At 39.8% G+C, this 12,601-nt stretch overlaps 1 protein-coding gene across 1 annotated transcript in view; it reads right to left on the bottom strand.

The window, feature by feature from the left end:
• Positions 1 to 11,271: 11,271 nt before the first annotated feature.
• FYB2 (FYN binding protein 2) overlaps positions 11,272 to 12,601 on the bottom strand; it is a 114,488-nt gene continuing 113,158 nt past the window's right edge. Inside the window, 2 exon segments of the mRNA XM_062190088.1 lie at positions 11,272 to 11,309; positions 11,408 to 11,564. Coding sequence (XP_062046072.1) covers positions 11,272 to 11,309; positions 11,408 to 11,564 — 195 coding nt within the window.

A 12,601-nucleotide genomic window follows, 5' to 3' on the forward strand; every position in this document is an offset into this window, starting at 1 on the left:
GTTTACTGCCATAAACTTTGTTTTTGTACTGTTTCCTAAATCCCACAGATTTTTGAAATTTTGTGTTCATCTTTATTTGTTTAAATAAATTGTTTTATTTCATTATTAATTGCTTTAGTCACTCAGGGACATGTTGTTGAGTTTGTGTACTCCCCGTAGTTCTTTTGATTTCTAGTTTAATTCTTTTGTGGTCTCAGAAGATACATGATATGATTTTTTAAAATTTACTCAGGCTTGTATTGTGGCCCAACATATGGTCTGTATTGAAGAATATTTCATATGCTGATGAGTAGAATGTATATTCTCCAGCTGTTGAATGAACTGTAAATGTCTGTTAGGTCCATTTAACATATAGTTTGGTAAATTCTATGTGTTTTTTGTTGATTTTCTTCCAAGATAATCTATCCTTTGATTAAAATGGAGTATTAAAGTCTCCAACTATTATTGCATTGGCATTTAAGCCTTTAGATCTAAAAATATGTGCTTTATAAATTTGTGTGGACTGGTGTTATGTGTACCTATATTTATGATTGATGATAATTTCTTGCTGAATTGATCCTTTGTTTATATATAATGACTTCCCTTTTTACAGTTTTGACCTAAAGTCTTTGTTATTAGATACAAGGATAGCTACCCCAACTTGAGGGCCTTTGGTTTCCATTTGTGTGGACAGTCATTTTGCAACCAGTTACTTTCGGTCTGTATGTATTTTTACTAGTGAAGTAAGTTTCTTGTAGGCAACATGTAGTTGGGTCTTGATATTTTATCCATTAGACCAGTGTACATCTATTGATTGAAGAATTGATTCCATTTACATTCAAGGTTATTACTGAGGGGTAAGTACTCCTCTCATTTTGGTAATTCTGATTTTTTAAATATAATTTGGTTCTCTCTGCCTTTTCTATTCTGGAATTAAAATATACATTTATTTTGGTGCAAAATTTTTTAAATCTGTGCATAGTTTTATCATAATACACATGAATTTCCTGAAGATTGATTAATTGATATGGATTTCTAAAATTTTTTTCATGAACATAAACTTACATTTTAATTTCATTTTCCACAAAATTTTTGAAGTACTTTATATTTTTCTTGGTGGTTTGATGATTTTCTGTCTGGATAAGGTTTGAGTTTCTTTTCTGTCTTCGAATCTGCACTAATACTGTGTTTTGTACTTCCATTTGTTTTCACGTTAGTAGTTATCCTTTCAAGACAGGACTCCCTGATGTATTTCTAGGATAGCTAATCTAGAAATTATGAGTTCCCTTTGTTTTTGCTTATCTATGGGAAGACATTATTTCTTCTTCATTTCTCATAGCTTGGCTGGATATTGTATTCATGGTAGGCAGGCCTTTGAATATATCTCATTGTTTTCTGGCCTATAAGATTTCTTCTGAGACATCTGCTATTAGTCTAATGGATATTCATCTATGTGACAATGATTTCACTGTTTTTAAAATTCTCTCCTTGTTTTTGACTTTTGACAGTTTGTAAAATGCCTTGAAAAGGCCTTTATTAAGTCTTGTTGGGGTCCTTGGAGATAAATGGACCTAGATGTTCATATCTCTTTCAAGATCTGAGAAATTTTAAGCTATCATTTCATTAAATAAGTTTGCAGTGCCTTTCCACTTATCTCCTCCTTCAGGTATACCCATAATGTGAATATTTGTTCACCTGATGGTATCCCCTACTTCTTGTATGCTTTATTCATTCTTTTTAGTTCTTTTCTCTCTCTCTCTCTCTCTCTCTCTCTCTCTCTCTCTCTTTTTTTTTTTTTTTTTGTCTTACTGGATTATGCTGAAAGACCTGTCTTTGGCCGGTGCCGCGGCTCAGTAGGCTAATCCTCTGCCTGTGGTGCCGGCACTCTGTGTTCTAGTCCCAGTTGGGGCACCAGATTCTGTCCCTGTTGCTCCTCTTCCAGTCCAGCTCTCTGCTGTGGCCCACGAAGGCAGTGGAGGATGGCCCAAGTGCTTGGGCCCTGCACCTGCATGGGAGACCAGGAGGAAGTACCTGGCTCCTGGCTTCGGATCAGCGCAGTGCCGGCCGTAGTGGCCATTTGAGGAGTGAACCAACGGAAGGAAGACCTTTCTGTCTGTCTCTCTCTCACTAACTAAAAAAAAAAAAAAAAAGACCTGTCTTCACTCTCAGAAATTTAGCTCAATATAGTTTGCTGCTGAAGTTCTCAATTATATTTTTTATTTCATTGACTCAAGCTTTCAGCCCCCAAATTTCCTGATTCTTTTTTATGTATATTTCTTTGTTGAGTTTCTCATTCACCATGATTTCTTTATTTCTTTGAATTGGCTATCTGTATTCTCTTGCATCTCATTGAATTTCCTTAGAATCATTAATAATTATTTTGAATTGTTTTTCTGGCATTGCGTAGATTCCCTTCAAATTGCAATTGATTTCCGGAGATTAATTGTGTTCCTTTGGAAGTGTCATGCTTCCTTGTTTTTTGTTTCCTATGTCCCTAAGTTGATGTCTGTGCATCTTTTGTAATAATTATTTTTTCAGTTTTATGGAATATCTTTTGTTGGAAAAGACTTTTTTTTTATATGAGATGTGGGGTGTTAGATGGATAGTGATTTTGCCTTTTGTTCCAGGTCAGATCTGAAACGTAGCATCCATCTGATTTCTTCAACTGTAATCAACGTCAGTGGTCTGTATAAGTGCTACATTGTATAGACGGCAGCAGTTGTGGAGGTAGTAGTATGACTTTGCAATAGAGATAGTCTCCCGAAAGTGTGTGTCCTCAGGACCCGCAGAGGTGAGTGCTGATGGCATGGGGGTTTCTAATGGTACCAGCCATGGTCTTGATGCTGTGGACATAGAGAACACTGACCCCAGTCCTGCCGGATAAGCCTGGGTGACACTAGTGTTTGTAAAACCTGCAGCCACTATTCCAGGGCCACAGTATACAGGGGACCATCCCCAGGTCCTGTGGAAGAGATTGTGGGTGATGGCAGGGTTGTGGCATTAACAGCCACAGTCCCAGAGCTGCAGAGTGCAGATGGACCTTCCCAAGGCACTACACGGCAAGTGAAGGTAATGCTGGGGTTTATGTCACCAACAGTTGTGGCGCTGGATTTGCAGGATGCAGAGGGGAATGTCTCCAGATCTTGCTAGGCAAGCACAGGTCAAGCCTAGTGTAATACCAGTAGTTACAGTTGCAGGCCCACAGGATCAGGAAACTTATCCCAGATCCCATGGGAGGAGCACAAGTGACTCAGGGATATAGCACAACCAACCACTGTCCTGGAGGTGCAAAACATTCATTGGAACATCCACAGGTGCCGAGGGATAAGCACAGGTAGTGCTTCAGGCTTACAATAGCCATAGTCCTGTACCTACAGGGTGCTGATGCGTCCATCCCTAGATGTGAGTACAGGTGGTGATGGAGCTTGTGGCACTGATGGCCATAGTCCTGGAGTTACAAGGACATGAATGGGTTCATACTCAGGTTCTACAGGGTGAGCACGGGTGATGCTGGGGCTTTTCTTCCCACGCTGTGGTCTTGCAGCTGTGGAACACGGTAACACTAGGGTTTGTGCACCCAATGGCTGTGGGCCCTGAGCTGTGAGATGTGGAGGGGATCTTCTTCAGGCACTGCTAAGGCTTGTGTACTGACACTGTGAATCCTAAGCTGGAAGACACAAAAGGGACCTTCTGCAAGTCCTGCAGGATGAACAAGGATGACACCAGCATGTGTGTACCAGTCTTACAGGTATGGGATGCTGAGGGGCATCCTGAGCTGGGCACTGGTCCAGGGGCTCATGGACGTGTCTGAGGCTGCCTGCAGGTCCCAGGGCAGAACGGAGTCTAGTAGTGGCTGTGCTATTGCAAAATGGGTGCTGGTGACTGAGGATGCCCCATCTTCTTTGGAGCAATGCAGTTGCTCAGGTCCTAGTCAACTTCCCAAACTGGAGTTGAAACCTTTGAGGACTGTGGAATTCTATAGTTCGGACTAGAGGTCTTAAGTGATGATGGGATCACTGGTGCTTTTCCACTTAAAATTTCCTAGCAATTTGGAGTCCTGTCCTGCCCCACCTCCACACCAGGCCATAAATTCAGTTCCTCCTTCTCTATGTGGTCTGAGTCTCAATGCTGTTTAGGGTTCCCATCACTTCTTTGCTGATTTCCACAGTACTACCTCAAGGAAATGCAGTCCTTCTTTGTTGCCCTGGTTGTCTATGGCAGAGGTGAGTACAGAGTATTTCTATACAGCCATCTTGGATCTACCCATTTCTTAACCACTTAAACACCACAAATTTATTATCTTAAAATCTGAAGTCTGGTGGGTTTAGCTGATTTTTCTACCTTAAGCCACATAGACTGAAAACCAAATTGTTTGAAAGGGCTAGGCTCTGGGGAAGAATATGCTTCCAGGATATTTCAGGCTTTTGGTGGAGTTTAGTTCCATGCCATCGTAAGATTGATGTCCCCATTTCCAGCAGTTGGAAAGGGGGGCTTCTAGCGGTCACTGACGTCCCCAGGCCAGGACTGCCTTTGTCTTCAAGTCTACTCACAGGGATCTCTCTGGCTGACTGATGTGTATCTTCCTCATCCAGTTTTAGGGTCCAAGGGCCTATCTGGATAAAGTACAGTATCTCCCTATTTTAGGATCAACAGGTTAGCAACTTTAATTGCTTATAAAAAACACCTGTTGCAAAGTCACGTACCATATTACAGGCCATGTAATGGCCATATTGGAAGCCATATAAAGGGGTAGAAAATGCACAGAACCAACTGATCTTGGTTCAAATTTAGTCCTACTGCCACTCCAAGGTTTAAAATATTTCATGGTGTGGTGAGGTGGCAGTAGTATCATGAGATTTATGGTTCTTTGTTAGGATTATTCATAAAGTGTTTCTGCTCATCATAGACACTCATCCCCTTACCCACAGATGGTACTTCTCCTTGTTTTCTACAGTGCTTTCTTTTTTTTAAAAAAAAATTATTTATTTATTTGAAAGGCATAATCAGAGAGAGAGAGAGAGAGAGAGGTCTTCCATCTGCTGGTTCACTTCTAAAATTGCTGCAGCAGCCAGGGCTGGGTCAGGTTGAAGCCAGGAGCTTCTTCCAGCTCTCCAAAGTGGGAGCATAGTCCCAGGCACTTGGGCCATTCTCCACTGCTTTCCCAGGCACATTAGCAGGAAGCTGGGTTGGAAACAGAGCAACCAAGGAGCTGAGACAAGAACTGGCGCCCATATGGGTTGCCATTGTTGTAGGCAGCAGCTTAACTTGCTGCGCCACAGTGCTGGCCTCCACACTTCCTTCTGTAACAGATTCTAGAGAACAGAAGGCTTTAGTTGCCTCTTTCTTAGTGGTAATTTAAGTAGAGGGACTAAGAAGTTTGTTCTCTAGTCCAATCTTCATTTTCTTCTTAATTTGAGAAGAAGAGAGACATAGATAAGAGAATGCTTCCATCCAATACTTTGCTCCCCTCTTCAAATGCCTGCAACAGCTAGCGCTGGGCCAGACGGAAGCCAGCAGCTGGAAGCTAAATCCAGGTCTCCCACATGGGTTCCAGGTAACTGCTAGGCCAAATAAATGCCTGCCCTGTTTTCTCACTGTTTGGCACCAGTCTTAATCTCATCTAAAAATTCTCAGAGCCATTCCCCAATTCTATTAATCTTACTCTGCATCTAATTGTGTGTTGTTTCCTTTCCTCATGTGATACTTGTAGTGGGACTCCTCTCTATAAAAGAGGTCTTTAAAAAGTTCACAAGAAATGCGTATTATGAAAAAAAAATACATAGATTTCTAAAATTTTACCTTTTAATTCTACTTTCCTTGAACTTTTTGAAGTGTCCTCATATTTCTACTGCTGTTGCCTTTAAAGACCTAATGCCCCTTTGCTTAGAATATTGCAGAAACAATTAGCCCCTCTTCTATTACTGTGAAGATCTGCACCCCTCCCACCATGCTGCCAAGATATCCGGCATGTCCTCCCTGATTAACCCTTGAATGGTGCCCCATTCTCTCAAGGGAAAGTTCAAACAAGCTCTGTCACATTCTAGCCCCACCTTACCTCACTGCAAACAGCTCCTGCCAGTTTCACCAAACTGCGCCCCGTTTACCTTGGATTTCCAATGGTCACCATCTTTTTGCCCTAACAAATACACTTAGAGAGCCAATCTCACTATTATGGTCTTCATAAAACATTGCTTAATTCTCTGGCATTCCATTCATAGCTCTTTAATTATGTCATTTGTAATAATCGCTTTATCTTTTTCCTTCTCTGAACTCTGAATACCTTTGATTCCTATCTCTTAGGATAAACTTGGTGTTTATTGGCTAGTGCCATTTGGAACATGAAAAAGAAGACAAAAGAACCTAGAAGAGAAAATAGTCTCACAAAGGATGAGGTCATGGAAAAAAAATCACACACTTGAAGGTCAGAATATTCCTGCTTACAGAACTGACAAATTCTCCAGCTTTTCAGAGCTGATAAAGCCACTTAAATTTTAAAACAGTTGAACACGTATGTGGAATTTAGGTATCTCAATTGCATGAATAACAGAATGTTATTTACAGCTCTGCTTTTTAATTTTTATTTTCACATAAATGAAAATACATTTGAATTATATTTGAATAAATATTCAGGCATAGACAAAATAACAATTTTCCTTATTTTGGGGAATAGGATGTTTTAAAGTGACACAGCACATACATGTATTATTTAGATTGTTAAATATACTTAGGCACTTCTTAAAATGATGTTGTGTGAAATTAGGAATAAATTTCTTCTCAGCCAACTAACTATTCCCAAAGGAAACTAATGTTGAGTAGAAGTCATAGGATTTTATTTTTTGATAAAGCAAGAAGAAACTTATATCTTGATTTTTAAAAAGGCTGCCATAAATATTTTAAGATTACATCTTCAATTTGAGTATTTGAAAGACCTTGGCCAATAAATTCCTATAAGAGACATTGGAACACATAGAAGAGTTTGGTAAAGTAGCAGGATACAAAGTCAACGCTCAGAAATCAACAGCCTTTGTATACACAGATAATGCCGTGGCCGAGGAAGAACTTCTAAGATCAATCCCATTCACAATAGCCACAAAAACAATAAAGTACCTTGGAATAAATTTAACCAAGGGTGCCAAAGACCTCTATGATGAAAATTACAAAACACTAAAAAAAGAAATAGAAGACGACACAAAAAAATGGAAAAACCTGCCATGCTCATGGATTGGAAGAATCAATATCATCAAAATGTCCATTCTCCCAAAAGCAATTTACAAGTTTAATGCAATACCAATCAAAATACCAAAGTCATTCTTCAAAGACCTAGCAAAAATGATGCTGAAATTCATATGGAGAAACAGGAGACCGAGAATAGCTAAAGCAATCCTTTATAATAAAAACAAAGCTGGAGGCATCACAATTGCAGATTCAAGACATACTACAGGGCAGTTATAATTAAAACAGCCTGGTACTGGTACAAAAACAGATGGTTATACCAATGGAACAGAATAGAAACACCGGAGATCAACCCAAACATCTATAACCAACTCATATTCAACAAAGTACCTAAAACCAACCCCTGGAACAAGGACAGCCTCTTCAACAAACGGTGCTGGGAAAACTGGATGTCCACATGTAGAAGTATTAAGCAAGACCCCTACCTTACACCTTACACAAAAATCCACTCAACATGGATCAAAGAACTACAGATGCGCCATGACACCATAAAACTAATTGAGAGCATAGGGGAAACCCTCCAAGATATTGGAACAGGTGAAGAATTCTTGGAGAAGACTCCAGAGGCACGGGTAATCAAAGATAAAACAAACAAATGGGATTACCTCAAATTGAAAAGTTTCTTTACAGCAAAGGAAACAGTCAGGAAAGTGAAGAGGCAACCAACAGAATGGGAGACGTTATTCACTAACTACACAACAGATAAAGGATTAACAACTAGAATCTATAAAATGATCAAGAAACACCACAGAATCAAAACAAACAACCCAATAAAAAGATGTGCCAAGGACCTTAACAGACTTTTTTTTTTTTTTTTTTTTTTTTTTGGCAGAGTGGATAGTGAGAAAGAGAGAGAGACAGAGAGAAAGGTCTTCCTTTTTGCCGTTGGTTCACCCTCCAATGGCCGCTGCGGCCGGCACATCTCGCTGATCCGAAGCCAGGAGCCAGGTGCTTCTCCTGGTCTCCCATGGGGTGCAGGGCCCAAGCACTTGGGCCATCCTCCACTGCACTCCCTGGCCACAGCGGAGAGCTGGCCTGGAAGAGGGGCAACCGGGACAGAATCCGGTGCCCCGACTGGGACTAGAACCCGGTGTGCCGGCGCCGCAAGGCGGAGGATTAGCCTGTTGAGCCACGGTGCCGGCAAACAGACATTTTTCAAAAGAGGAAATCCAAATGGCCAACAGACACATGAAAAAAATGCTCAGGATCACTAGCCATCAGGGTAATGCAGATCAAAACCACAATGAGGTTTCACCTCGCTCTGGTTAGATTGGCTTACAGAAATCAACCAACAACAGATGCTGGTGAGGATGTGGGGAAAAAGGGACACTAATCCACTGTTGGTGGGAATACAAACTGGTAAAGCCACTATGGAAGACAGTTTGGAGAGTCCTCAGAAACCTGAATGTAGTACTACCACAGGACCCAGCCATCCCACTCCTTGGAATTTACCCAAATGGAATTAAAGGGGAGAAAAAAAGAGCCATTTGCACTTCAATATTGTTGCAGCTCAATTCACAATAGCTAAGACATGGAAGCAACCTAAATGTCCATCAATAGATGACTGGATAAAGAAACTATGGGATATGTGCTCTATGGAACACTATACAGCAGTAAAAAACAATGAAATCCGGGCATTTACAACAAAATGGAGGAAGCTGGAAAATATCATGCTGAGTGAAATAAGCCAGTCCAAAAGGGACAAATAGCATATGTTCTCCCTGATCGATGGCAACTAAACAAGCATCTAAAATTATACCCATTGAAGTGAAATGGACACTATCAGAGACAATGACATAATCAGCCCTTGTCTAGACTGTTCAGGAACAACTTACTATTTTATTCCTTTTAGTATTTTGTTGTTGTTGTTGCTCAGTTTGTTCTACTTAATACCACTGGTTGAACTCTAATCAATACACAATCATTCTTAGGCATTTAAAAATTAACAGAAAAGTGATCTCTGTTAAACATAAGAGTGTGAATAAGAGAGGGAGGAGATATATAGGTTGGCACATGCTCACTCGGACTTACCTCCAATGGTGGAACTAGAAATGTGCCAGGGGATTTTAACTCAATCTTATCAAGGAGACATGTACCAATGTCAGCGCACTTGGTAAAGTGATAAGTATAAGTCACAACCGATCAAAAAAAATAGGGTAAGTGTCGAAGAGATTTTACAAACAAGACCAGTGTAAGCAAATAATGAAGGATAGAATTAAAAGGGAGAGAATGATCCTGCGGGGGAAGCAGGACACACAGCAGACTCATAGAATGGCAAACGCCCAAAACAGCACTCTGGCCTCAGAATCAACCCTTGGGGCATTTGGATCTGGCTAAAAGTCCATGAGAGTCTCACAGGCATGGAAAGCCATGACATGGTGGCAAAAACAATCTAAATGAAAGATCCTGGTAAACAAGACTCCAGTGGATGGAACAGGCCATCAAGGAGGGAGGTGCCTTTCTCCGAAGGGAGGAAGGAACCTCCACTGTGATACGGCCTTGACTAAACAAGTTCAAAGTTGGTGAACTCAAGGGGCTTCCATAGCCTAGAAAGCTCATGGCAAGAGCCTCGGGTGATTGCTGACGCCATAAATAAGAGTGCCAATTGTTAAATCTATAATGGGAGTCACTGGGTACATGCTCCCCACGTAGGATCTCTGTCCTTAATGTGTTTTACTATGAAACATAAAAACAACACTACTAGTCGAACAATACCCTATACCTTGTGCAGTTGTGTGAATGCAGCCTGTTGAAATCCTTGCTTAGTATATACTAAGTTGATCTTCTGTATATGAAGGTAATTGAAAATGAAACTCGATGAAGGGTGGGATGGGAGAGGGAGTGGGAGAGGGGAGGGCTGCAGGAGGGAGGGTGGGGGGGAACCAACAACAATACAAAAGTTGCACTTTGTAAATTCACATTTATTAAATAATAAGAAAAAAAAAGACAGACCTTGGCTATATTATTGATTGTTCAGAATTTAATTATGCCATATTTAAATGCATAACATCTAGAAATTCAAAACACTTGTGTACTAATATTAGAAGCAAACTAACCATCTGCACAACTGCCGAGGTGCCAGAAGGCATGGTTTCTAACTTTGGATGTGGCTCATTAAGCAAGTGCTACAGTGCTAACATATACAGTTTCACATTCTCCTGAACTGGAGTGAAATATGTACTGAAAAAGACACTGAAAGATAACCCTTCAGGAGTGAAACCTGCATCAAAATATAGAGAGTTTGCCTTTGTCTTTCTCTTCCACGTTCTGAACCAAAGTTGCCAAAGTACATCTCATTTTCATGTGTAAACTGGAACTGATATGAGGCAGGATTGAGATTTGAGGCTAGTACAGCCCCTGGCATTCCGTCTTGACTTTCCTAAGGTGACCAACCTTGATTGCTGAGAAGAAAAATAGACAAAATATTTTGAAATTAGGCCAATGAATAGGGATAGTCCAATTCAGTATTTTTATGCTTCCTCAAAATATAAATATGCTCTATAGAGAAGTTTGGTAAGATACATAGGCAACACAATAATAAAAACTCTTCCGGCTGGCGCTGCAGCTCACTAGGCTAATCCTCCGCCTGCGGCACTGGCACCCCGGGGTTCTAGACCCAGTTGGGGTGCCGGATTCTGTCTTGGTTGCTCCTCTTCCAGTCCAGCTCTCTGCTGTGGCCCGGGAAGGCAGTGGAGGATGGCCCAAGTCCTTGGGCCCTGCACCCGCATGGGAGACCAGGAGGAAGTACCTGGCTCCTGGCTTCGGATCGGCCGCAGTGCACCGGCCGTAGCGGCCATTAGGGGAGTGAACCGACAGAAGGAAGACCTTTCTCTCTGTCTCTCTCTAACTCTGCCTATCCAAAAAAAAAAAAAAAAACAAAAAAAACAAAAAACACAAAAAAACAAAAGAAAAACAACCTCTTCCAATATAATCCATACAGAATAGGGCACTGCATGACTCTCTCAGTAAATCTAGTAGCCTTTTCTTGAGACTAATGTATATACAACATTAATTAATTATTAATTATTTAGAACTCATGAATTGGAAGTATAAAAGCACTTACTTGAAATCTAGATGTTCAATGAGCACATATCCATCTATATAAATAAAACGACTATTACTAATCTTAAAGTTACAGAGAAAATTTCTTTAAGAACAGTAATTTATTGTCTGACCTTTAAGTGAATAAACTTACATTTGCCTTTAGAATTTCGACATATCACTAGATTTTGTTCAGTAATATCAATAACTTCCAGTTCTTCCCCACGGGTTACTGGCAAATCAAATATTCCATTTCTTGTATTATTGGAGCACACTATTGCTTTGTTGAGGACAACAATCTCTTTGTCGTACTGAAATTAGAAATGATTAATCAGACCATGCTTATTTATATAATTGTTATCTTCAGTATAACAAAATTAACAGAAGATATAGTATATTAACTTAAAAATGAACAGAAGATGCTAGATACTGATTGGTTAGGTGACACCTCAATAAATAGAAAATGGAAAAATATGCAGTGAAAGTCTTTTAAGAAAATAGTGTTAAAATTCTACAATTTTACATTTGTTTAGTAAGATTATATTTTCCTAGTATTTTCACATCAATCATCTAATTGTATGGGAATGGATGCTAAGGGATGAGGAGTCTTTAATAAGGCTATAGTATTATGGATGGTGTGTTAGCTACTACAGTATTACACCCAGGAGGGCAGAAGTTAAAAAACAAAATCCTCTTTATCTGTTTAATGCCTTAAATATTTTTATATACCTAGCATTTCTAGATGGCACTGTTTGTTCACTCTTCATCTTTGAGTAAACTTACATATAACAACAGTACATGTGTCTTAAAGTGGTGGGATTGTGTATATAGGAGCAATTCCCACTCTCCTTTTTTGCTCGAAGGTAGGCATTTGTGGGGGGAAAATGAGAAATTCTACTTCTGACCTAATCAAACATTTTTCTGTGTGATAAACTAGCCAGCCTATAAACACACAGGTACTTCAATATCTAATGTATTGAATAAATCTGTTGACTAGAAAAAACCAATTCTAATATATGCAGCTTAGTTACAGATGTTTATTTAACCAAATTAGAATGACCAAATATCTCCTATGCCCAGGCTTGTCTCTGTCTATAATTTTTGTCTCTATCTACAAGTATTATGATAATGAAGAGTACCTCTTTCTGCTCTCAGAAGTGTCCTGAATTTGGATTATAAATTCTTAAGGTCACTCTATACCAAATGGGATCTGATCTACAAGATGTATTTTTCTTTTGCCCAGCAAAGGGATAGCTTCCTAAATAGTTGTCGTCTTCTTCCAAGGCATAGTTCAATGTGAATCGACCAAAATGCCTTGAAATACAAATATGATTAGGTCATTTTTTCA

The sequence above is a fragment of the Lepus europaeus genome, chromosome 5, assembly GCF_033115175.1.
Source record: "Lepus europaeus isolate LE1 chromosome 5, mLepTim1.pri, whole genome shotgun sequence".
NCBI lineage: Eukaryota > Metazoa > Chordata > Mammalia > Lagomorpha > Leporidae > Lepus > Lepus europaeus.